Source organism: Coregonus clupeaformis, chromosome 5 (genome assembly GCF_020615455.1).
Source record: "Coregonus clupeaformis isolate EN_2021a chromosome 5, ASM2061545v1, whole genome shotgun sequence".
Lineage (NCBI taxonomy): Eukaryota > Metazoa > Chordata > Actinopteri > Salmoniformes > Salmonidae > Coregonus > Coregonus clupeaformis.
The window spans coordinates 21,257,945-21,283,314 of NC_059196.1; the positions used below are offsets into that span (position 1 = coordinate 21,257,945).

A 25,370-nucleotide genomic window follows, 5' to 3' on the forward strand; every position below is an offset into this window, starting at 1 on the left:
GTCATCATGTCAAATAGACACTGTAGCTCCGCTGGGGCTATTATTGCCTTTATAAAGTGAATGATATAAGAACAGCAGGGAAAGAGAGGAGGGAAGGTTTGCTTGTTATTAGGATTCATACATGTATGAAAAATCTAGTTGCCAAGTGAACACATAAACGCCTTAGGCCGCGTTCCACAGCTAAGGTGACGCAACAACCAATGGTTGCTTGCCACGTCATCGACTGTGTCATAGACTGACAAATTGTTATAACAGCTGATACTTAAAATACCTATCCAGGCGTTGTAAGATCTGTCAGGCATCAGCAATGTCTAAGCTCTGGAAGGCAGCCTTAGCTCATCTTCTATCGACACTGAGTGAGCTCAAGCAGTGAGATATTGACTTACATGGATAGGCTACACTGATATTCTAGGCCTACTGAAGCTGCTTTTCTGAGCTCTGTCACAGAGCTGTTTCCTTCAGAGCTATTAAAGTAGATGTGTCCTGTTGCCTTGGCGTCAGGTCTAGATCAGGATCTGTTGTGGTATAGGGCATATCCTGGTAAAAAAAAAACAGATCAATACTCTGTCTGACCCATTGGTCTGTCTGACCTTGTGCTGCCTGCTGTGGTTCAGGAGCTGATAACTATACTGACACCAGTGGATTAATTAAACCTTCCTTTGTTCAATCTTAATTTAAACAGGAAAATACCCTTGAGGTTAAACACCTCTTTTGAGAGGGGGACCTTGTCTTAACACTGTTGCATGTGAAATAAGACTAGAACAGTAAAGCAAACTATTATTGTTAGGGTGTGGTAAATAATGGACAAAACATAATTCAGCCTCCTTCCAATAGCCTAATAAAATAAAGTGGATTTATTTTGTGCCCATGATGAAAATGTAGAGAAGGGTTATCTTATCTACAGCAGCTCTTTTCCTTTTGTTAAGGGGAATCTATTGTGTGTATGTGTGTGTGTGTGTGTGTGTGTGTGTGTGTGTGTGTGTGTGTGTGTGTGTGTGTGTGTGTGTGCGTGTGTGTCTTTGCGCGCGTGCGCTTGCGCGCTTGTGTGTTTTTGATATATATGCTGGGAAAGGCTATGCTCCCGTTCCTCTTCAAGCGGACTGTCATTTTGCTGCTGGCTGCGCGCTGTTAATAACCAGAGTATACACACTCGCCCTATGAAGTCACGGTAGCGTCACGGGTAGCGCTGGAATTTCTCCTCTCCTCCGTCGGGGGATGTGCATCTGGACAGGAGAGTGTCCTCGGGACAGCGACGCGCCGCATTGCTCCGCTCCTCTCCAACCGAGGACATAAAACCCCAGGCTACGGGAGCTTATCTTGGACGGGATGGCCGGTGCTAAGTGCCTTCTGAAGACGCCGAGGTATGTGAACGGAGCGTGTTAATTAATACGGCGACTATTGTGAGAGTTTAAACAAATTACAGATTATCCTTCAATTGAATGCTCCCTATTGACTGCAAATAAATGTTTGCCTATCTTACCTTTTTTATTTTATTTCGTTGCAATGCAATTGGTTGTTTATGTGTAAATTGCAATACTGCAATAATGTAGCCTAAATATGGCAACAATGTTTTGTGCAAATCCAGCTTTTGAATGGTATTTGTACAGTAGCCTGTATCAGCACAGCCTGCACAGAGCAGTAGCCTAAACAAGTACTGTGCTCCAGCTCTTGAGCGGTCGACTCAGAGGACATTAGGAAAAACAACTGAAACAGGAAAACATAAGATTGATAATAATCTAGCCTATACATGGAATTTAATCTGGCCAAAGATTATGCATTTCATCTGCCTACGTATTCTGCGTAACAGTGGATTTTAATAGCCTAGACTACTCTTAAAATATGTTATGATTATTTGAATGATGAAAAAATTGTGTAAACACAGTGTCTTGCAGCTAACCAAAAATGCCCACTTTGCATGTGCGGTGCCACGCATTAGGAGACATAGCCTAACCATCTCGGTTTACTTCAATGCGCAATACAGAGTAGCATAAAGACAAACAAATGTCAATCATTGCATTACTACATTGCCTAATACTAATAATTTGATCGGTTGCTCCAGACTAACGTCATTTATAGTCAGGGCTCTTAATACAAAAATACAATTGGTAGTACTGTGTAGCTCAGTTGGGAGAGCATGGCGCTTGCAACGCCAGGGTTGTGGGTTCGATTCCCACGGGGGGCCAGTATGAAAATGTATGCACTCACTAACTGTAAGTCGCTCTGGATAAGAGCGTCTGCTAAATAACTAAAATGTAAATGTACTGGTGCTCCCAACTTTAAAAAAATAGGAGCACCAGAAAATATGATTTTTAACAGCGATTGAGATATAGACTATATGAATTCTAGCTACCTGTAACCCTGTATTTGTTTATTATAAACAGCTAAAATGTTGATACAAATACCTGTCATTGAAATTAGAAAGTCATTTGTGGAATATTAGGTTTCGACATTATGTAAAAGCACTATTTTCCTATTGAGATGCATAGCATTTAAAATTGTAAACTGTCTCTTTAAGTGTCAAGTTTGTGATGCGAACATGCAAGATATCTGTTATTCATTCATTGCGATGAACATAGACTATAGTTGCTTTATTTTACTGTCAAAATTGGACTCCATTTTTTTATAGAGATGAATTAGGCTACATACATCTTTATGTGCACTAACTAATGTCATAGGCTAATTAATTTGGGGTTCAACACCTGAGGAAGTGGAAACTCAAAACACATTAACCATGGTTTTAGCCACCTACAAAAATAGGATGTTTTCAGTAAGGTGACCATGTTGAATGTGCTCTTTCTAATAGGTAGCCTTTCCGTTTTTTACCATCCATGATCTTGGCTGTCTAACTGATGACAGAGTCAGAGCAGATCTCTATGCTAATGCCGCGTTTTACTTTTAATGTGAGTTTGCGTGACCTCAGCTCAGCCTATCAGAAAACCGGGCCTGCCCATCTTATTATAGATTAGTATAACAGATAAATTGTGCTTACATTTTTAAAAATGTTAACAGGCCCATGGGCCGCCGGCCATGTCACCTTTTTCATTTGATTTTTTATTTTAAAAAAGTTTTTGTGTGTGTGTCTATTTAGACCAGCCCCCCACCCCCCCAACAAAAAAATTGTCCATCTCATCCGCATTGGCGGTTTGCCACAAGCTGAACCTACTTTTTGATTCATGATTAAGTGCTGATATTACCGTATCGCCCACCTTGCCTCCACGGCCGTGACCGGGCTCATCAACAAACCGGAGGCAATGAGTCTGTCATAATGATGAGACGTTATTGAGTGCCACTCCTATCAGAAAATAATTAAATGTGTGTGTCTACTTCAAATTGGCTCTGATGAGACCCGGGCGCTCAGCAGCGCGCAAAATGTGCGTAATGATCTGTTAACCGTCATGCTCCTCATATAGAAAGGTCATGCTCACGAATCAGTTGGCCTATGGAGCCGCGGATTTGCGTGAAACTAAAGATTTAGCATATTCTGACTTCAATTGTCTCTATTTTGTGAGGATTCATTTCTGTTTTCTTTGTGTGTGGCATAGAATAGCCATACAATTTATAGGTCACATATGTTAAATTAGTTATTGCAGGGGTGTTGTTTGTAATTGTGACACAAGACTAGGTTATCCAGAAGAGCTCTTTACCTTTGGGACCAGTTCCAGTTTTGCACCTGGTGAATGACAGAGTACCTTGGGATTGAATGCTGAGCTCTTGCATTGACCATTGTAAATATATTACTGCAATGTAGAAGACAAATGCACTTGGTCCTGGGAGTGATCTCATACATGCTGCCATGTATGAAACTGGCCATCCAGTGTTTTTGTTGGTCATGATTGAACTGTGCTGGCACGCAACTGTGTGTGGCCTTGGTATAGCTGTGCTATATCAATATTACAATTTGGTATAATAATAATTTTGCACTATTTCATAGAGGTTTAGTTATGCAGATTGAGTATAACACTTTTGGCCCCTGGGTTGCACACACAGTAAAAATGACAGAGTGAATCGAACTATTTGATGAACATTTTACTCTGTCAAAGATAACATTTGGTCCCAGTCCAAAAAGAGTAAAACGTACTCTGGCAAGTTATTTCTTCAGAGTTGTATTTGCTCAATTTAGTGTTGAAATGTAACTGTTTCATTGCGTTTAACTCTGTACAGTATTAATTTTAAATAACTCTTACTTTTTTTACTCTCTGAAGTGTTGTTCATTATTCTAGAATTCATTGTTGAGAGTAATGTTTACTCCTACCAGTGTCATAACAAATTTACTCTGACTCATAATACGAAATAAATTCACTGATCAGGGTAAACACAGAAAAATTATATTACTACCATAAATCAGTCAACACAAAATATTGCATAATAGGATTTGTTTATTACATGTGATGCCAAAAACAGCCCAAACAGTACTAGCATGGTGTACAATCTTTGAAATAAAATAAAGCAATAGGGACAGTACGAATTGAAAGCCACACCCCCGTGCCTCCTTGGGGGAATTTCTCAATTGTTCCGATACTGTGTACAATCGTGGAAATAAAATCACACGAAGCAGTACGGGACCTGAAACAAACTTGAATCATCACCACCATATGACATCTGTATGTCGAATGCTTTGTGCTACAAAAGATATTCAACATCAACAACATGGGGTCCCTTTCTTGTCCGTACATGAAAATGTTCACAAAGACACAGTGTGTCTAAAGCAAAGGTAACTAGCAGTACGTTTTCATCTTTTACAAGAATAGACTGGATTTTGTGAAATATTGGCATCTCACAATGAACTTTAAGACAAACAACCAAATCTGAACGGTATACTGTTTTACACTCAAAACCTTAGTGGAAGAAGGCCACCGGAATGCGTTTGCTATCTCATGAGCTCCTTCAATTATGTTCAAGGACACCATTTTCCCTGGACCAATATCCAATCTATCTAGGTCAAATGTTTGCCATGTCACTTTGGTGTTTATTGGCCAATGTTTTAGTTATGTTTTTAAAGCTTTAAACTTTATTTTTTTGCTATGTAGCGCTTACACCAGATATGGAGAATTGGCCCGATTTTCTGAATACATCGCCGATAATGCACCATAAAATGATGCTTTGGTAACAACCCTTTTCCAGGAAAAAAATACTTAAACAATATGTGGTGTTCTGTAATCAAGTGCTTCAAATAGACTAATACCATCTGATACCACTGGAGAAAGAAAATACAATGTTGACAATTTGAAGCAACAAAAGCAGCAAATGCCAGTGTTGATCATTTGGAGACACCAAGTCACCAAAGATAAGTGGTAGATTGCGTAGTAGACTCCAAGACTGAATGGCATTTAAGCCCAAATCATTGGAACACTCAAGTAACTTCACTGTAGGGGGTCTGTTGTTTCTTTCCATATAACCATAGTTGAAGCTATGAATTCTCATTTCAATTTATTTTGAGGTTAAATGCTTGTTGTGCAAGTGCTGTAGTAGCAATTTCACCTCATATTGCCCAACACCCTCCAAGATGTCATCCAAAATTCTCAGTTGTATGAAAGTACTGTAATGAATTTAATCGCATGTTTCTCTTTTGAGATTAGAGCATGATTCTTAAAGAAACATCCATCACGCAAGTGAGGGCTGCAACATTTAGTTTGTTTGCATTTTTGTAAATAGACTCTAGCGTCTGCAAAATGGGTATGTACATGAATGTATCTGTAACAATAACCTGGTCATATGTTCCAGTGGTTCTATTGCGTCACGTGTCAAATCTTGTGCCAATAACATATTCAACTGGATCTAAAGTTCCACACTTCTCTGAGAAATATTTAAACCTTTTGGTTTCAGAATTCAATACATTGAAAGGCTTTTCAATTTGCCTAAAACACTGATCTATTTTACACCCAATATCATTGTTGCCAGTTTCCTGTAAAGACAGATACTTCTTCACTGACTCTTTAGCTTCACTATGGATATCATCAACTATCTCTTCCATGGAACTGGCTAAAGTGTTCACTGTTGTTTCACCAACTCCTGCTGCTTTGAGTTGAGCTATTGTTGCAGCACAATTATCCACAATACTCTTATTATACAGAGCTGAATCACAATGTGAGCTTGGTGCTGGCACATCACCAAAATCATTTTCTACAAAACTGTTAGCAGCGGTAGAGGAGCCTCCACCATCATTATCAGAAACTGCTTTGGTACGCTCTTCATGTGCCTTGTTAAGATGCATTCTAAATCCAGAAAAAGTGCCAAATACATGTGAACAACCAACCTGACCACACTTTAAACGCAGAGATTTCCCTGGACAAAGACCGTGGATTAACTTCAGATGTTTTACAAGGCTATTGGTATTTGCCTGGTGTCATTTGCAAACAAAACAAAACATGTCTGTGCCTCAAACAGATCTGTTTAATGCAACATTCTGGCCGTCAGCTCTGCTACCCTGTGATTCGCCTTAGTTATATCAACGTCAATGTCGTAGATTGTCGTTTGTAGAAAAGTGTACGTTTGCCAGACCCTGACTGTATGAGGTACCAAAGACAAAGTGAGCTTTGAAAAGCTCATTAAAACAGCCCAGTGAGCCAAATCCCTTACAAGGTACCGGATGTTTGTCAATCACGATGAAGTAGGTGTGAATGCTTGTTCTCTGGGTCCCCACGGCAAGCAGATAGGGCTGTTTACTTCCGGTGATGCCATCAAGACGCTGCTGGATGCTGGTCCCTGCCTATAAGACATCTATTGTTAGATCATCTACTATTAATTCGCACAAAATCTACTATAAGTCTTACAAGCCAGACAGTAGTGATTCTAATATGTATTACAGTGTTGTAGTAGTGTAAATTGTAAGAGGTATTATAGCAGTAGAGTTGATCATAGTGTTCTTTGCTGGGTTAAGTGTTTGTACACTTGAGGGAGGGAGGGGTGAAGGGGAAGAGGGGAAAGGAAAGGGGGGGGGGAGAGATCAGGATATAGCGACACAATTTGTCTATAACACCGTGTGTCTTGCTGACATCTTTCCTGGCCTGTTGTGGCCTTGAGCGGAGGGAGGCAGAAGATGGACGAGGAGAAGAATGGACGACATGACCCAGCCTAGAAACTCAAATTTAAATTCTGACATTAGAAAACTTTCAGAACATGTCTGTCACTGCTGGTGACGACAAAGCGAAAAAAGGTTTTTGAAATCTTAGCAAATGTATTAAAAATAAACAACAGAAATACCTTATTTACATAAGTAATTAGACCCTTTGCTATGAGACTCGAAATTGAGGTCTGGTGCATCCTGTTTCCATTGATCATCCATTATATGCTTCTACAACTTGATTGGAGTCCACCTGTGGTAGATTCAATTGATTGGACATGATTTGGAAAGGCACACACCTGTCTATATAAGGTCCCACAGTTGACAATGCATGTCAGAGCAAAAAACCAAGCCATGAGGTCTAAGGAATTGTCCTTAGAGCTCAGAGACAGGATTGTGTCAAGGCACAGATATGGGGAAGGGTACCAAAACATTTCTGAAGCATTGAAGGTCCCCAAGAACACAGTGGCCTCCATCATTCTTAAATGGAAGAAGTTAGGAACCACAAAGACTCTTCCTAGAGCTGGCCGCCTGGCCAAACTGAGCAATCGGGGGAGAAGAGCCTTGGTCAGGGAGGTGACCAAGAACCCGATGAACACTCTGACAGAGCTCCAGAGTTTCTCTGTAGAGATGGAAGAACCTTCCAGAAGGACAGCCATCTCTGCAGCACTGCATCAATCAGGCCTTTATTGTAGAGTGGCCAGACGGAAGCCACTCCTCAGTAAAAGACACATGACAGCTCACTTGGAGTTTGCCAAAAGGCACCTAAAGGACTCTCAGACCATGAGAAACAAGATTCTCTGGTCTGATGAAATCAAGATTGAACTCTTTAGCCTGAATGCCAAGAGTCACGTCTGGAAGAAACCTGGCACCATCCCTACAGTGAAGCATGGTGGTGGCAGCATCATGCTGTGGGGATGTTTTTCAGCTGCAGGGACTGGGAGACTAGTCAGGATAGAGGAAAAGATGAATGGAGCAAAGTACAGAGAGATCCTTGATGATAACCTTCTCCAGAGCGCTCAGGACCTCAGACTGGGGCGAAGGTTCACCTTCCAACAGGACAACGACCCCAAGCACACAGCCAAGACAACGCAGGAGTGGATTCGGGACAAGTCTCTGAATGTCCTTGAGTGGCCCAGCCAGAGCCCGGACTTGAACCCAATTGAACATCTCTGGAAAGCCCTGAAAATAGCTGTGCAGCGACACTCCCCATCCAACCTGAAAGAGCTTGAAAGGATCTGCATAGAAGAATGGGAGACACTCCCCAAATACAGGTGTGCCAAGCTTGTAGCGTGTCACGCCCTGGCTCTAGGGACTCTATGTTGAGCCAGGGTGTGGATTTTCTATGTTTTGTTTTCTATGGGTTTTGTTCTAGATCGTTTATTTCTATGTTGGCCAGGGTGGTTCCCAATCAGAGACAGCTGTAGCTCGTTGTCTCTGATTGGGGACCATACTTAGGCAGCCTTTTGGCATTTTAGTTTTGTGGGATCTTGTTCCGTAAGGTTTGTATTATGACCTAGGACTTCACGTATCGTTTTGTTGTTTTGGTTCTTGTTTTGTACACTTAATAAAGTATGTACGCCTATCACGCTGCGCCTTGGTCCGCTTCTCATAACGATCGTGACATAGCGTCATACCCAAGAAGACTCGAGGCTGTAATCACTGCCAAAGGTGCTTCAGCAATGTACTGAGTAAAGGGTCTGAATACTTATGTAAATGTATTTTTCCTGGGTTTTTAAAATGATACATTTGCAAAGATTTCTAAAAACCTATTTTTGCTTTGTAATTATGGGGTATTGCGTGTAGATTGATGAGGGAAAAAACAATTTAATCAATTTTAGTATAAGGCTGTAATGTAACAAAATGTGGAAAAGTCAAGGGATCTGAATACTTTCCGAATGCACTGTACTAGAACTTCATATTACAGTGTAAAGTGGACCTCAGCTGTGAACTCAGCGTTGTGTTTTAGGTCCTGAAGCTCGGTTGTTGGTATGAGTCGATGGCTCTGCAGGATGACCTTCTGTTTGAAGACAGTAGGCCATTTATCCAGGAATTTTGTGGAAGTTGCGTCACCAAACATCAGTCCAAAATCTTGCTCAATCTACAGACAAGACAAAAAGACAACAATAAAATCTCAGCTACCGGATTTCTAAGACATGGTCCTGTCACTTTTTAAGGGTAATACTCTGGAAATGACCACCCTGCGACATTGTCATGCTTTGGAAAAAACAATGCATCAACGTCATTCATACATTCTCACACGTGCATGCTATGAAGTTGACAGAGTTCATTTCATACAAACCATGCCTAGTATGTCCAGGAACCGTGGAAACACTGAGTATGTCAGAGGAGTTCTGTGGGTCATGGACAATTTTTTGGCAGTAGGTTGAGGTCAGCTTAATCTTTTATTTTACGGTTGCTTCATCAGATGTGTGTTTCATCAGCGCGATGGCCTTTCGACACTGCCCTTCTTCACTCAGCCAGTCTTCGTCCATGAAGGGGTCTCTGTCAGCAACTGGTCTACCTAAAACCAAAGATTAAAAAAGGACAGGAACACACAACACTGGTATAAACAGTCCAACCAAACGCCATTACACTGAATTGCAAGAAAACCCCATAAAAAAACAAGTCTCACTCCCTTGTGAACAAACCTTCACATGCTTACATCCTCACATGCCTGCACCCGAGCGAGCACAAACCATACACACACAAATAAAAGACAGTTATGCATGCCAACCAGATGACCCACCTGTTAGTGATCTACAAGGGGACTTTATTCTTCCCTCTGCAGCCTCCTTTTGCTGGTCGCTTCAAGTACCTACCTTTTGTATGTCCATTCTGTCAAACCGAGCTAAAATGATTAGCTAGCTAGCTAACGGTAGCTACGCTTTGAGAATTTGGTTGCTTGGTAAAAAAAACAGGCTAGATACCAATCGACTGCTAGGTAATAATGAATATTTGGCTTTGAACTTGCTAATGATACATGATAAGAAGGATACGCTAAATGGTTGACTTAGGTCAAATAAGAATTTTAAAACGATATTACTTACCTGAAAGCAAAGACTACTTATGTCAGTGTCAGCCTGAGGCGAATGCGAGGAAGAAAATATAAATGGCGGCAAAATCGAAATCTAACTTCTAATCTGTGAGCAAGATCACATTGACTCTTGCAATATTTATAAACACTCTATTCGAATTAATTCTGTTTTACCTCGACTCTAGCGGCCACAATCAGTCACTTAATTCCCAAAATAGTTAAAGCTGCTCTTTTCGAGTCAAATACTCTGCATTATTTGCTGTGCAGCAAACTTCCCTATCTAAGAAGGGGATTTACTTACCTTGGGCAAGATACAATGTAGGCACACATACATTCTGATTTGATACAGCATGAAGTAGGTTCATCCCTAAATTAAACCAGTTCCAAAATGAAATACTTTTAATTTACCATGAAAGTGATGATCACAGCGCCAGCTGTCTCTCTGGTCTCCATGTACCTCCCTCCTTTTTCATGTGAAAGTTTTATCCTAATTAATACAAACTTCTGATTAAAAATCAGTTGCTTTTTTTCCAAGTTAACTTTAAACTTACAAATCACAGATAATTAATTTAATGAGGAAAATAATGTATGTCATCCTTTCAATCCTATATTGGTTGTAATCATACCAATGAACACCATACAATGTCTCAAGCACCCCAAGACAAACGTTATGTCTGCGTTTACCCTTGTTTTTGGTAGAGGTTCAGAGTTTTTGTGTTCCTCTAATGCAATTCTCTAATGGCTGGTGCTGTACAGCAGTGGGCATGCCAGGGAGCATGTCCCCAGGCAAGGGTGTTCACCCATGGGCTGATAGGTTCTCTAAAGCCCAAAGAGGGGCCCTGCCCTGGGGCTGTGTACAGTGGGTCCTGACACAGACACACTTTGTTTTCCTCCTGCAGTAACTTCCAGTCGTCAGCCATGTTCGAGAGCTCTGAGTCAGCAGACGCTGAGGGAGTCAGCACAGACAGCACCCTGGGATCCTCCGTCACCGCCTGCAAGAAGGTAAATACATGAATGTGTGTGTGTGTGTGTCCCTCTCCCTGGTGAGGGAGAGTTAGTGCCATTGCAACAGACAGTCATCTAGTTGGATTGATCATCTCAATGTGACAGGGAGACAATGAGAGAAATGGCAAATAACAATGGTCTCAGGGGGGAGATTACGTTGAATTTCAACCTCTTCTGTTCTGCTGCCCCTCCTTCCTCTTGAATAAGGAGCATTGTCCGTCGATATTGCTGTTTGTTCAGTTACTTAATTAGTAGACGGGTCGTCAAGTTAAATTACTTCTATTGAGCCTCGCCGCTCTGTCGCTAACATACATAAATAATATTACATCACAGGAGGTTGGTGGCACCTTAATTGGGGAGGACGGGCTCGTGGTAATGGCTGGAGCGGAATTGTGGAATGGCATCAAATACATCAAACACATGGTTTGATGCCATTCCATTAGCGCCGTTCCAGCAATTATTATGAGCCGTTCTGCAGCCTCCACTGTATTACATGTAGCATTTGTAATAGAAGTCTCTGCGCAATGACACAAAACTATTTATAAAGACAAGATTTCAACCCTAACTGTAGGTCAGGTCCCCTGACTTGACAAAGACCTAACAATCTAAATATTGTCTTAATAAGATACATGTGGGAGAATAATATTATTTTTGCTGGTGAACATTTACTATGATATCAAGCACCTGTATGAAGCTGGGTCATGTTCATTGGTGCACATCGTTGCAAAACATTTTGCAACGGAATACAAAATTAAGCATTTATTATTGGACAAGTTGAAATAGCACCTCCCCGTTTTGGGCAGTTATCTCCCGTTTTGTGCCTAATGAACACGACCCTGCCCTCACTCCAAGCTCTGCCAAATTGTGATTTCATGACCATGAGGCCACCTGAGTGTTAGTCACCTCTACCTGGCCCTGGCCCAAAGCAGATGGACAACACCAGAGGACGATTAGCATTTATTTTCCTAGATTTGCTTTCCTCCCTGCTTTCAGGGGGGTTGGGTTAAATGCGGAAGACACATTTGGGTTTAATGCAGTCAGTTGTGTTGACTAGGTATCCCCTTTCCCTTCTTATTGGTCACAGACACCGATGGGTTGGGCCAGAGCCGGCCTGGCCTGACATAATCGGCTTTGATAGTCTGATTGGTTAGAGGTGATTCGATCGCTGATGAATTCATTTTTTTACAACGCCCCTCATTTTGACGTCATTTTGTCTAGGATGGCAGTTTCAGACTGAATGTATGTGAAAGGTTACATTTGAAAGGTTATTTTATGGATTATCCTGTTGTATCTCCTGAGGGATCCCAGTGACTTTCAAAGTCTTAGTGACAACCAGCACCATTTACCCAATACTAAAATAATCAATAACTCTTCATATGTATTTATGTGTCCCTCTGACAAAGGAACTCTTGACTCTTATTGGAAGTCGCAGGTTAACAGGACTTGATACTTAACCCATAGTGTCCATTGAAGCAGCCCACAGGGAAGCGTAAAAACACAGTAAATATGTGGAGAGTAAATAGGCTAACTGACAGACTATTGATCCCTCTTACAGAGCAAGGTCCCACAGAGCACCTCTTGAACAAAGGGCCTGTAGAGATCTTTATAGCCAGAGGGTAAACACTAAGATTGTCAGCTGAAGGTGAATGGGGGACTCGTGTGTGTGTGTGTGTGTGTGTGTGAGAATGTGTGCATTTGTATGTACTTTCCTATATTATACATTCTGAGAAGGATTTCAGTCATGTGTCTGTGTGTAAGAGTGTGTGTTATCTGTGCCTTCCAGGTGCTGTGCAGTAGCAGTGTGCTGGACTCGTCAGAGTACTGGCTGAGGAATGAGAAGGCTCTGTGCAGGCTGGGCCTCCTGGAGGATGACGCTGAGGGGAGATGCAACACGGTGAGTTGTGTGTGCCTGTGTTCCCATTTTTAAAAATGCAAAACAGGCTATCCGGCATATCGGGATGATTTTAAAATCCTATTAAATTCTTTAATTTGTAACTATATGTCTGCCACCAAATATATGGCAATGTATAGCACTTTGTAGCACAGGAATTCTCCCTTTGGGACTCAACTGGTAAGGGCTGGTGTTCTTACTAGAAAACAAAGGTTTCACTAGTCTGTCTGTCTTTTCCCTCAGTCTCATTCCGAGCTCTGGAGCGATTAAAAAGCTTTTTAATCTTCCCATTGTATGTGCAAATGAGACAGTGCCTTTTTACACAATGTGTCCAGATCCCATGAATCCCTGGGGTGTTTTATGTGAGCAGGAAAAGATGCCAGCCATCTTCCTGTAGCATCGCCTCTCTCTCAGTGTGTGCGTGTGTGTGTGCCTATGTGTGTGTGTGCGTATGTGTGTTGCCTCTCTCCTCGGTGACAAATTGTACAGCCTCTCAAATCAACTCTTCCCGGGTTACACAACTAATCAATCAAATGTAAAAGAAGAGTCACTAATGTGACTGTGACTGTGACTGTGAGTGGGTCCTCAGCAGACAGTCACAGTGGGAGAGTGGATGAGGAGCAGGGGGTAGGGGGTGTGTGTGTGTGTGTGTGTGTGTGTGTGTGTGTGTGTGTGTGTGTGTGAGAGAGAGAGAGAGTGTGTGCATGTGTGCACGCTTGCGGGTGTGCTTGTGTGTTTGTTGATTCCCCCCACACCCTCTTCTGTTAACCAGGATTATCACAGTAATATGCCTGTGGCCATATCAGCTTAGTTAATTACAGACCCTAGGCCAGGAGTAAACAGGGTCTGTGTTAGTGAGTGTGTGGAATGCAGATTTAATAAGCTTGATGGGATATGGTTTTTGTTTACTCCACTAAGGGTTTTGGTTGGGGAGCGGGGGAAGGGTTGGTTTATTAGTGTGTTCATTTGGTTCATTTATGGAATCACCTAATATGGTGACTTTTATCAATGTGATTGTTACAATGTGATTGTCATTGATTACACATTCAGCGGCAGCAGAGGTATTTAAGTTAAGCTCCGAGGTCGTGTTTACGACAGGATCAAGTTTATTGTCCCTGAAGGGAAATTGTCTTGGACACACAGTGCTAATTTGGTGACATTGATATGTCATCCTGGTGTTCCGTTTCACAAAGTATGATATCTTTATTACCCACTCATTTCATATGATGGAGACAATATGGCCACACAAACTGGTTGAGGATGTGACAATTACAGTGACGTATATTCCTGAATAGAGACAGGAATGTGTGTGTGGAAGGCTCAGGAAGGAAATGGGACTATGCACTCAGGAGCTCAAAGTGATAAGATAAAATCTTGTAAGTTCTCTCTTTTCACTCCTCACCAAATCTAGGTCTTGTCACCTTTGATCACTCGCTCATGTTTTAATGCATGAACTGAACTCACAGTGAGGTGTTACCTAGCTGCAATAGTCACAGTGAATTTAATCAGACCCCTGAACACATTGACGGAGGGTAAGCAATTTGGAACCGAAGTCTTCGGCACCATTAGTTCTGCTCTGCTAGTTACAGTGAAGTTACAGAGTTATGTTTCCGATCCTATTCTAAACACTTATAGAGATGAGATCTATATCATTGTTCATCTCAGACCCCAGAACCAAATATTGCATGCACTAATAATCTGTCACGAGAGACTATCACTATCATTCTATGCTGATGGTTAGGACGGAGTTAGTTACATTGATGAGATGAGATATTCCCAATCCGTATCATTCCTCACTGCTCTAATTGCCTGCTTGGTCCCACAGCAACTGTGTGTCTGCCTGTCTGCTTGCTTGTGTGCCTGGGTCGAGGATTGGGTATGACCAGCAATGGGACATCATTACCAGTTAGTTATATTAAATAATATTATTCCAGAGTTGGAGGCAAAGGCTGAACAGGTGTAGACACTATACACATTAGTGTTGTGAATATTCACTGAGCTCCACAACAATAATCTCCCAGAACTAAAATCTTGTGTAATTTGGTCAGCAAGGTGATTTTCTTTGGTTTACGCACAATCTGTCCACGACAGATTACCACAACCCAGACCAGCATACATCCAGTGCACATGTAATGCCTCATGGCTGGCGCTATTGCTTGAAGGTAAGGGGTCAGGAGCCACAGAAGGATACCAAGGATGCATTTCAAATGGCACCGTATTCCCTAGTTAGTGCACTGCTGTAGTGCATTATATAGGGAACAGGGTGCCATTTGAGACACAGCCGGAGACATAGCATCCAAGTTGCTCACAGTCACAACATGGCCTGGCTGTGGCGGGCTTACATAACAACCACAGGGGAACACACAGAGGACACAGGAAGAACGACTGAGTGTGCTGAGATGAGAGCAATGAGGCATAGAGAGAAAGAGAGAGGCAGAGGTTATAGTTGAGAAGAAGGGTGTGAAGGAGGGAGAGATTTAGTGAGGGGGAGAGGATTTGTTGTTGAGGGAAGAGGAAGAGAGCTTAAATGTGGGTGGAGGATGGTGTGCATGTGTGCTCGTGCAAATTGATTGTCAATTAGGTAATTGGAAGGGTTTGTGATGCATTCTGTGTAATGAGTATTGCTATAAGAGGCATGCCATTGCTTTGTTTGTGATACAAGACAGACAGGGAGGAAAAATATGGTGGAAGTGGATGCTGAGTTCGAATCAAGCAGCGAGTCAAGAAAAGTTGTTGAAGAAGAATGTTCTGAATGGACAACAGTAGTAGTCGAAAACTGGAACAAAAAGGAAATTGTCTAAAATTGGAGTGGAGGATACGTGTATGAATGATAATGAATCGCTTCTTGTTGGGATGCGTTTGTTGAGTAAGGATGCATATGTGGGAAACCTGTTTGAGGTGTCAAAGTGGAGTCTGTCAGAGTGACCAGGAATGGTCTTATTTTGATTAATTGTATTTCTGAAGAACAGAGGAAGAATGCAGTGAGCCTCAAAATAATCCGAAAACAGAAGTTTTGTGTTTTGAACTTCAGAGTAGAGCACCTGTCAAAGGAGTCATCTCAGGGGCGACGACGGATGTTCAGGTTGAATACCTGAAGAAAAGTCCTGAAGGGCTTGGTGCCCGGCGTCTGACCCGCTGGGTGAATGGAGGAAAATAAGAAAGTCTGTCGGTCCTGTTATTTTTTGATAAAGAGCAAATACCTACGCATGTGAAGTTTGGTTATGTAAGATACGCTGTAAGAGCTTTCGTCCCCAAACCACTGCAGTGTAAGAATTGTATAGGATTTGGCCATGTTTAAAGTGTGTGCAAACGGACAGAGTATATTGAATAACGGTGTGTAGAAGGACAACAGTGTTGCAATTGTGGTGGGAATCATGATCCCGAGTTCCTGGAGTGCCCTGTATTGGTGAAGGAGATTGAGGTGGCAAAAGTTAGAGCGGTCAATCGAATCGCCTATGCGGAGGTGATTCAAAGATTTGAGAAATCAAGTGATGCTAGTGAAGAGATGGTAGTGGACACACCACAGCCTGTAGTAAATGTTTGCTGCCAGTCAAAAGATACCCTTTGTGTTAGAAAGGTGGACTATGTGGCATTCATTGCCACAGTTATAAACTGTACGGCACGAGTCTCAAAGAAGTCTAAGAAACTGGAAATTATTGTGGCTGCGGCAGAAAAGTTTTGGGGTTTTACATCTAAAGACTTGCAATGGGTACTGGCACTGGAAGACCTGCCCTCCCAGGTTCCCCTTGAGCCTGTGTAGGGATCAGATCAGTTTAATTTTTTAACAGAAAAGTTGTTTAGTGCATTTATTTATTGGTAATTCTGTAGTTTTTTGGGGAGGGGTATTTTGTTCCATTTTTGGGAATCCTGTTTCCATCCCGCACAGTAGGTGGTGGGATGCACATTAAGTTGTGCAATCGCCAATACACCATAGAAGAAGACAGACAGGTAACAGGTTGGTATGCTGCTGGCTTTACAGGCAAGATTGGAGCCTGGGTTTTCTTTTGTTAGAGCTATTTTTGATTCCGATATGTTTATTAGGCCTACCTTTTGTTCATTGTCCTGTTTATTTAAAAAATATATATATTTATACAGTTTTGCCTGCTTATCTTCACGTTTGCTAATAAAAGCTCATTCTGGGCAAGTCTAGATTTGCTGTTGCCTCCTCACTATTGAAATCCTACTGCATGGTAAAACGGACAAAAACAGTCAAGGAGGGACTACCTAAAAAAATGTATCTGTTGCAAAACATTTTGCTACAGTGTTTTCTAATGAATATGACCATTTCACCAGCATGTTAACTGAGACAGAGAGGAGAGGGTTAGTTATTTTTTTTTAAATAAAATGTCCACCACTGTTTGCCTCATGACTCCTCTCTGCAAAAACCTATTTATTAGTTTCCAGTTTGAGTCATCCAGCTGGCCCTGATTTGTTATGGTATTTAAAGTAGAATCACCCTGAGGTTGTGATTGGTCGCTGGGCTGGGTTGACCTGGAGCCTGGAGCACAGCTGTAGATTTGCCCGCTTGTTGGGCGCCCAGCGCTGTCCTCCAGCCGCCAGGCACCCATCCACAGGACGCCACCTCAGCAGGGGCACAACACGAGAGGAAATGCACACATAGATAAATTATGAGCCAGAATCGCAGCATTTATCATTAGGGCCGGGATGATACCAGTATCACGATACTCGTTCGTATCATGGCAAGGAAACTAAACATTATGTTGTCATCCTGAGTTACATGTATTTGCCAAGCTATAGCACCCAATATTTTTTTTTTTTTTTTTTTTTTTTTATGTAGGGTGTAGATCAACTTTAATATTGCAGATAGATTGTAACTTCCATCAATCTAATTGTCTGCATCACTTCCAATCCCCCATATGTTTTTTTCTCTTGCAAATATATAGCTCAGTTGGTAGAGCATGGCGCTTGCAACGCCAGGGTTGTGGGTTCATTTCCCACAGGGGGGCAGTATGAAAATGTATGCACTCACTAACTGTAAGTCGCTCTGGATAAGAGCTTCTGCTAAATGACTGAAATGTAAATATATATATATATATATATATATATATATATATACAGTGAGGGAAAAAAGTATTTGATCCCGTGCTGATTTTGTACGTTTGCCCACTGACAAAGACATGATCAGTCTATAATTCAAATGGTAGGTTTATTTGAACAATGAGAGACAGAATAACAACAACAAAATCCAGAAAAACGCATGTCAAAAACGTTATAAATTGATTTGCATTTTAATGATGGAAATAAGTATTTCACAAAAGCTCTTTCACAAAAGCTCTCAACCTATAACCTATATACTTATTATGGACACAGTATGCTTACATTATTAGTTATCTTGTTGTTATTAGTTGTTGTTAGTTGATATTAGTCCCATCCTTCAACTCCATTCAACACCACCCATCTATCTCTTAACACCATCCATATTGGATTTCTATTTGCCATATATTTTTCAACTGTACTGTGATGTTTTACAAAAGTTCTGAACCTTTCTATTCTCATTGTTTCTACAGATTGTAAATTGAAAAAAAACATTTTTGCTAAAAGTATTATTATATTATTGATCGATTGACTATGACCTTTCAGATCACCCAGTAGTGCTATCTGCAGGGTTAGCTCCAGGTAAATATTGCAATCCCAAAAAAGTGTCCAAAAACAAGCAACCAATGGACAGTACCAAAACAAATTATCTAATGATTCTGTCTCTTCGCAGCAAAATCTGCAGAGCTGGGAAGATTGTATCCCCCATATAAATAACATTCTATTGGCAGCAAGAATTTTATATAATAATTTAAATGGAAAAATTCTAAGTTTTGAATCCGGCGTCGTTTTGCGTATCAGTTCATAAACACTATGCCATGGGATCGGTACGTCAAAAATCTCTTCCCAACTATTTTGCGATCTATATGGGACGGCTGTCAATCCTTTGGTCCTTAAATGAAACTGGTATACTTTTTTATTTATCACAGTTTTCTTTAACCAATTATGTTCTTTAATGCAAGGCCAACAGACAAGTTCCTTACTTTTTCCCCCTTCCACTTTCCTCTTCCATTTTGCGGTAATGCTGCAATTATTTGGTTGTAATTTTTTCCATATGTTTTTGTTAGCTGCATGTGCGTCATAACTCCACCAGTCCTACCGATGATATCATTTACGAAGATTATACCTTTTTTAAACATTTTGTCCCAAAAAAAAAGTTTTTTTTTATCAATTACCGGTAGTATATTTGAGTTTAACCACAATATTTGTTGCATTATTTGTTCTGTCCTGTCTAGAGGATTAAATTGAAATTGCAACCAACTTTCTATGGCTTGTTTTAGAAATAGTGATATTTGGGAGATTATTTCCTTTTCAAATAACTGAAAGTGAGAGGTTGTAATCTGAATAAAGGGAAAAAGGCCATACTTGAACATTGGGTGTAGCACTCAATATTTTACATACAGCAGGTTTTTAAAGGACCAAAATAGAAATATTGCAATACTGGTATTGTCCCGGCCCTATTTATCATACATACACGCGCACGTCACACGCGCACACACATTGCACATCCACACACACACACAACTTGGGTGTGCAACCAATCAGAACCCCTATTCTCTAGCATCTATGTTGATGTTTAATCTCTTTTCGTCAGTTAGTCAGGCAGAGATTTAAACGTCTGTCTGCTCTGAAGAATTAGTGGTGGAGCCTCGTTCACATCTGTGGTCTCTGCCTCTCAGATGGGCCTCACTGACAGAGATGGCTAGGTGCCACATACAGCTCTCACCCCGAAATCCATTTTTGGAACTGCAGGCTATTGCCACCCCCACCTAATGGTGATGGGGTACAATGATTTTGTCCTTGGGAAGGGCACCGTATCTCCTTTTTTTTTTTTTACTCCTCTCTCTACCTCGTTCCTCTTCCCTCCCTACCTCTTCTTTTTTTTCTCCCCTGTTTCTCCCTCGCTCTTTCTCAGTCTTCAACAGTCATCTCCTTATTTTTCTCTGCAATTGCTTTGACCTGCATGCAAGATACAATAAGCCCAAATAATGTGATAACCTTCACAACACCTCAGCTTGCATGGGCTTGCTAGAACCACCATTATAATAAGACAGCTTCAAAATGGGTTATACAAGTACCAGAGTGGGCTTTCTTGAAAAAAGGGAGAAGGCTGAATGTGATGGTAATAATGTAAATGGGGGTGAAGTTGCAATGTTCTGTGTTGTTTCACTCAGGTGGACATTTTGACTCTCCTGATAAAGAGCGCAACTCCAATTTTCAAGCTACTCTTGCCGTTTTGTTTCCTCCGTTCAATTCTATCCCTTTTTCAGCTTTGGGGTGGTTAGCTCACTGTTTCATCCTATAGGCTACTTTTGATAACACACCTATGAAATAGGCTGAAATTATGAAGAAAAAAAGTCAAATCCACTCATAACAGAGACTAACATCCATGATCTCACAGAGTAACAAACTACAGATTTAGCCTGATTGGCATAGAGATAGAACCGTTTTATCTCTAAGCTGATTGGGCCATTCGTTCCAGTTCCAGTCGCTGCATCATTTACCTCTGTTTGTATTTCTCCTTATGCTTCTCTTTTGATGTCAGTCAGACACGTACATGCCCTCCTCACCCCGAGAAGAGTCCATTAACATGGAACATGACACGAGTGCCACGGACAATAAAAGGGGAAGGGGAAAAACATGGTGGGGCGCAGGGGGAAAATATGCTGAATATAGCCCACAGGCAAACCAGAGAGGAGAGAGAGGAGGCCTACAAGATGGACCCCACAAGCATTTGTTATTTTACTTCATTGAGTCACATAGGGAAGTTAATCATAAAGAATAAATCGTACAGAATTGAATTGTGGGTAGCTAAGCTAAGCTCTTTGAGCTTTGAGGGCTTTCAGCATGACGTACATCAGAGAGGGTATGTACGATGATCAAGGAGGTTATATCAACCGCTGGGATTTACAATGATTGGTATGTTGATTAATACAGGAAATCATTTATTTCTTCTTTCTAGAAAATAGATATAATATGTCCTCTGGCTGAAGCGTGTGGGCAGAATATTGGGTTTGGAGAGATGGACCCGGTATGTAAGTTCATCTGGGATGAATAGATAGAGAGAGCTGTAGAGAAAGATGGATAGATAAGAGGAAGAACTGGTTGTATAGTGTGTGTGTGTTACAGCAGGTGGGTGGGTGAGGCTGTCTGTGTTTATTGGTCAATGAGGGGAAAACAAGTTATGATCCTACTGCAACCAAGGGCTATGCCTCACGCCCCTTTTCTAATTAACTCAATTATTGATTAATACTTTCCCAAAGCATTGGTAGCTGAAGTTTTACATAATTTCTCTCCACAACCCAGCCGCACTCCCACGGAAATCGAAGTTTGACGGGGCGGCCAATCTATGCGTGAACAAACAACATTCGTAGCACTTTGCTGTTCTATAGTCTGGGTCGGCAAGTGAAATAACATACTAATGCAACAATGAATGCTTTGGAAAACCCACCCCTGAAATGAACAATTGCAAAGCAATCAGTGAGATTATTTATGCATTCCAAATGGTTCCTTATTCCCTTTATAGTGCACTTCTTTTGACCAGGGAATAGGGTGTCATTTGGGACCCATTCAGTAAAATTCTATCAGTCTGTATGTAGGGACTGTCGCTCGCTCCCTGGGGACTGACTGACTGGGTGCCAATTAGCCCTGTTGTGTCCTGCTTAGTCTCGCGTTGCCATACCTCCAAAATCACGTCCTGCTAGAGGCTTGTAAATGGCCAGTGAGGGCTAACACAGCATGATTGCTTCCTCTGTCAGACTAGTAATCATGCTTTTATCTGGGTAAAGTCAGGTCATTGGAATGGGGAGGTTGGCTACATCAGAGTCATTATTCTGGACTATTTGATGCTAACCTCTCAGGTCTCACTAGGTTTTTTTTGTAGCTTTACGTTACCACTGTTCTGAAGCTTTTTCCCTCTCATTGCAGATCTGCTTTGTGAATCTGGACCAACAGAAGGTGGATCGTCACGAGGACAGCTGCATCAAGGTGTGCTGGGTCCCCTCTTCTCTTTTCATCTCTCTTCTCCCCCCTACCCATGCTTTCATCTCCTCTCTTCCCTCTCCTCCTCCCTCCTCCTCTCTTCTCCTTTACTCCCTCCTCCCTCTTCCCCTCTCCTCCCCCCTACCCATTAACTCCTCTGCTCCCTCTCTCATCCTCTCTCCTCTCCTTTCCTCTCCTCCCGTTCCACTAGAGTCTTTCTTAACTATCGTAAACACTGGCTCTGTTGCCATGGATTTAGGATAATTAGCCTGGGTGAGAGGGGTTGATTTGTTTAGGTAATTATCAGCTTTGTGCTGGTGATGACTGCCTGTGTGACTGTCACTGTGATTGTGGGCGACGTCTCTCTCTCCTCTAGAAACTGGCTTCAATCTCTCCAGAACTGCCCAAGCTGGTCGACTCTCTGAGCGTGCGACAGCCCAAGGTGAACGAGATCCTGCTGCTCGGCGGTTTGGAGACTCCGGACCCCTCTCACCCTCACCAGTACCCCACACACACACAGGTGAGCGCACACACACACACATACACACACAGGCACACACACAAGCACACACACTTCATCTTCCTTCTCATTTTATATTAATGGTTTGTTGAGATCCCTCCATCCCAAATCCATCCACTGTCTGACTGACTCATCATCTCTGAGTATTACACGAGCAGACAAGGTAGAACTCCTCAATTATTGAATTATTTCCTTCCTCTGTGTGTGTGTGCGTGTTTGTACCTGCGTGCCTGTGTGTGTGTGTATATGTGTGTATATATGTGTGTGTATGTGTGTATTGCCTCCAGGGCCAGAGAGATACAGATTTGTGCCTGGTCCAGTGTGCTGGGGGCCGGCGGCCCACTAGCATCATCTATGAGATCAACAAGTTCCTGATCGGGCTGCAGTGGGGTCAGGAGAGGCAGGGGTCCCAGGGGCGGATGATGGCAGGGCAGAGGCTGGATGATGACACCAACCGCTCCTTCTCATCCATAGAGGAGGACTTCCTGACTGCCTCAGAACACCTGGGGGATGACAGCGAGGATGACGGCTTACGAAACGGTGATTTTCTCTCATCCTTTTGAATACCCATGTATTGTATTTGAGTTCAATGTATTTTACTGGCATATGTGGTGAATATGAAAGTAGAGTAAAGTAGTCCTATGTGGCTAAGTTTATATAGCATGAGGATAGCAAATATGAAAATGTTGATCTCAGTCACTGTTCTAGGTCACTTTCGACAAAAGTGTCTGCTAAATGGGATAAATCATTTATTATTTACAAATCTACTAATGTGAAGCACTCATTTTGGGTGGAAAAATGTCACATTTTTGTAAGGTAATACGTTATTCAGTAGCCTATTCTCAAAACAGGTCAGCTCAATAAAAATCTAAGTTGTTATTGATGTAGTGTTATTATAGTCTTGTACAGTGCATTCGGAAACTATTCAGACCCCTTGACTTTTTCAACATTTTGTTGCGTTATAGCCTTATTCTAAAATGGATTACAAAAATACTTCTACACACAATACCCCATAATGACTTTTTAGAAATGTTTGCAAATGTATTCAGACCCTTTGCTATGAGACTCGAAATTGAGCTAAGGTGCATCCTGTTTCCATTGATCATCTTTGAGATGTTTCTACAACTTGATTGGAGTCCACCTGTGGTAAATTCAATTGATTGGACATGATTTGGAAAGGCACACACCTGTCTATATAAGGTCACACAGTTGACAGTGCATGTCAGAGCAAAAACCAAGCCATGAGGTCGAAGGAATTGTCCGTAGAGCTCCGAGACAGGATTGTGTCGAGGCACAGATCTGAGGAAGGGTACCAAAACATTTCAGCAGCATTGAAGGTCCCCAAGAACACAGTGGCCTCCATCATTCTTAAATGGAAGAAGTTTGGAACCACCAAGACTCTTCCTAGAGCTGGCCGCCCAGCCAAACTGAGCAATCAGGGGAGAAGGGCCTTGGTCAGGGAGGTGACCAAGAACCCTTTGGTCACTTTGACAGAGCTCCAGAGTTCCTCTATGGAGATGGGAGAACCTTCCAGAAGGACAACCATCTCTGCAGAACTCCACTAATCAGGCCTTTATGGTAGAGTGGCCAGACGGAAGCCACTCCTTAGTAAAAGGCACATGACAGCCCGCTTGGTGTTTGCCAAAAGGCACCTAAAGGACTCTCAGACCATGAGAAACAAGATTCTCTGGTCTGATGAAACCAAGATTGAACTCTTTGGCCTGAATGCCAAGCGTCACTTCTGGAGGAAACCTGCATGCTACGGTGAAGCATGGTGGTGGCAGCATCATGCTGTGGGGATGTTTTTCAGCGGCAGTGACTAGGAGACTAATCAGGATCGAGGGAAAGATGAACGGAGCAAAGTACAGAGAGATCCTTGATGAAAACCTGCTCCAGAGCACTCAGGATCTCAGACTGGGGCGAAGGTTCACCTTCTAACAGGACAACGACCCTTAGCACACAGCCAAGACAACGCAGGAGTGGCTTCAGGACAAGTCTCTGAATGTCCTTGAGTGGCCCAGCCAGAGCCCAGACTTGAACCCGAACGAACATCTCTGGAGAGACCTGAAAATAGCTGTGCAGCGATGCTCCCCATCCAGCCTGAAAGAGCTTGAGAGGATCTGCATAGAAGAATGGGAGAAACTCCCCAAATACAGGTGTGCCAAGATTGTAGCGTCATACCCAAGAAGACTCAAGGCTGTAATTGCTACCAAAGATGCTTCAACAAAGTACTGACTAAAGGGTCTGAATACTTATGTAAATGTTATATTTCAACTTAACAAACATTTCTAAAAACCTGTTGTTTTTGCTTTGTCATTATGGGGTATTGTGTGTAGATTGATGAGGGGGGGAAAAACAATTTAATCCATTTTAGAATAAGGCTGTGATGTAACAAAATGTGGAAAAAAATCAAGAGGTCTGAATACTTCCCGAATCAGGAATAGTCTACATGTTCCTTAAATGCTATTCTTACCACTGAAGATGTCCCTCGTCTCGTTTCAAAAGGGAACGACAGGCGTCCAGCCGTTTGTGCTGTTGTTCTCTTGTTCTCTTATGCCTGTCAGTCTTCATCTGTAAACACATTTCTCTGTGGCTGGCTGGCTGCGTAGCTCCTTAGTGCGTGTGTGCCTCGCATGGTGTGCCGTGCAGCTGAGTGCACATACAGTAGAACAGATCAATGCCTGTCATGATTGAGATTAATATACAGTATATGGCCCTGAGTTTGGCGGCACTTTTCTGCACAATGACAAGTCTCCGCTTATCTATAATTAACATCCTGTAAGCAGAGATGGGCAGTATTTCTGTTACATTTATTTGAAAT

General features: G+C 42.0%; 1 protein-coding gene across 4 annotated transcripts in view; it reads left to right on the forward strand.

The window, feature by feature from the left end:
• The first annotated feature begins 1,072 nt into the window (after positions 1 to 1,072).
• Positions 1,073 to 25,370, forward strand: part of LOC121564708 (A-kinase anchor protein SPHKAP-like) — a 44,270-nt gene continuing 19,972 nt past the window's right edge. For all 4 annotated transcript variants that reach the window (XR_006658223.1, XM_045213358.1, XM_041875858.2 and 1 more), the window contains exons 1-6: positions 1,073 to 1,361; positions 10,997 to 11,099; positions 12,886 to 12,996; positions 21,976 to 22,035; positions 22,406 to 22,549; positions 22,837 to 23,089. Coding sequence is in view for 3 of the 4 variants with exons in the window: in XM_045213358.1 (XP_045069293.1) it covers positions 1,327 to 1,361; positions 10,997 to 11,099; positions 12,886 to 12,996; positions 21,976 to 22,035; positions 22,406 to 22,549; positions 22,837 to 23,089 (706 nt within the window). In the remaining variant the exon portion in view is untranslated. The remainder of the gene's footprint in view (positions 1,362 to 10,996; positions 11,100 to 12,885; positions 12,997 to 21,975; positions 22,036 to 22,405; positions 22,550 to 22,836; positions 23,090 to 25,370) is intronic.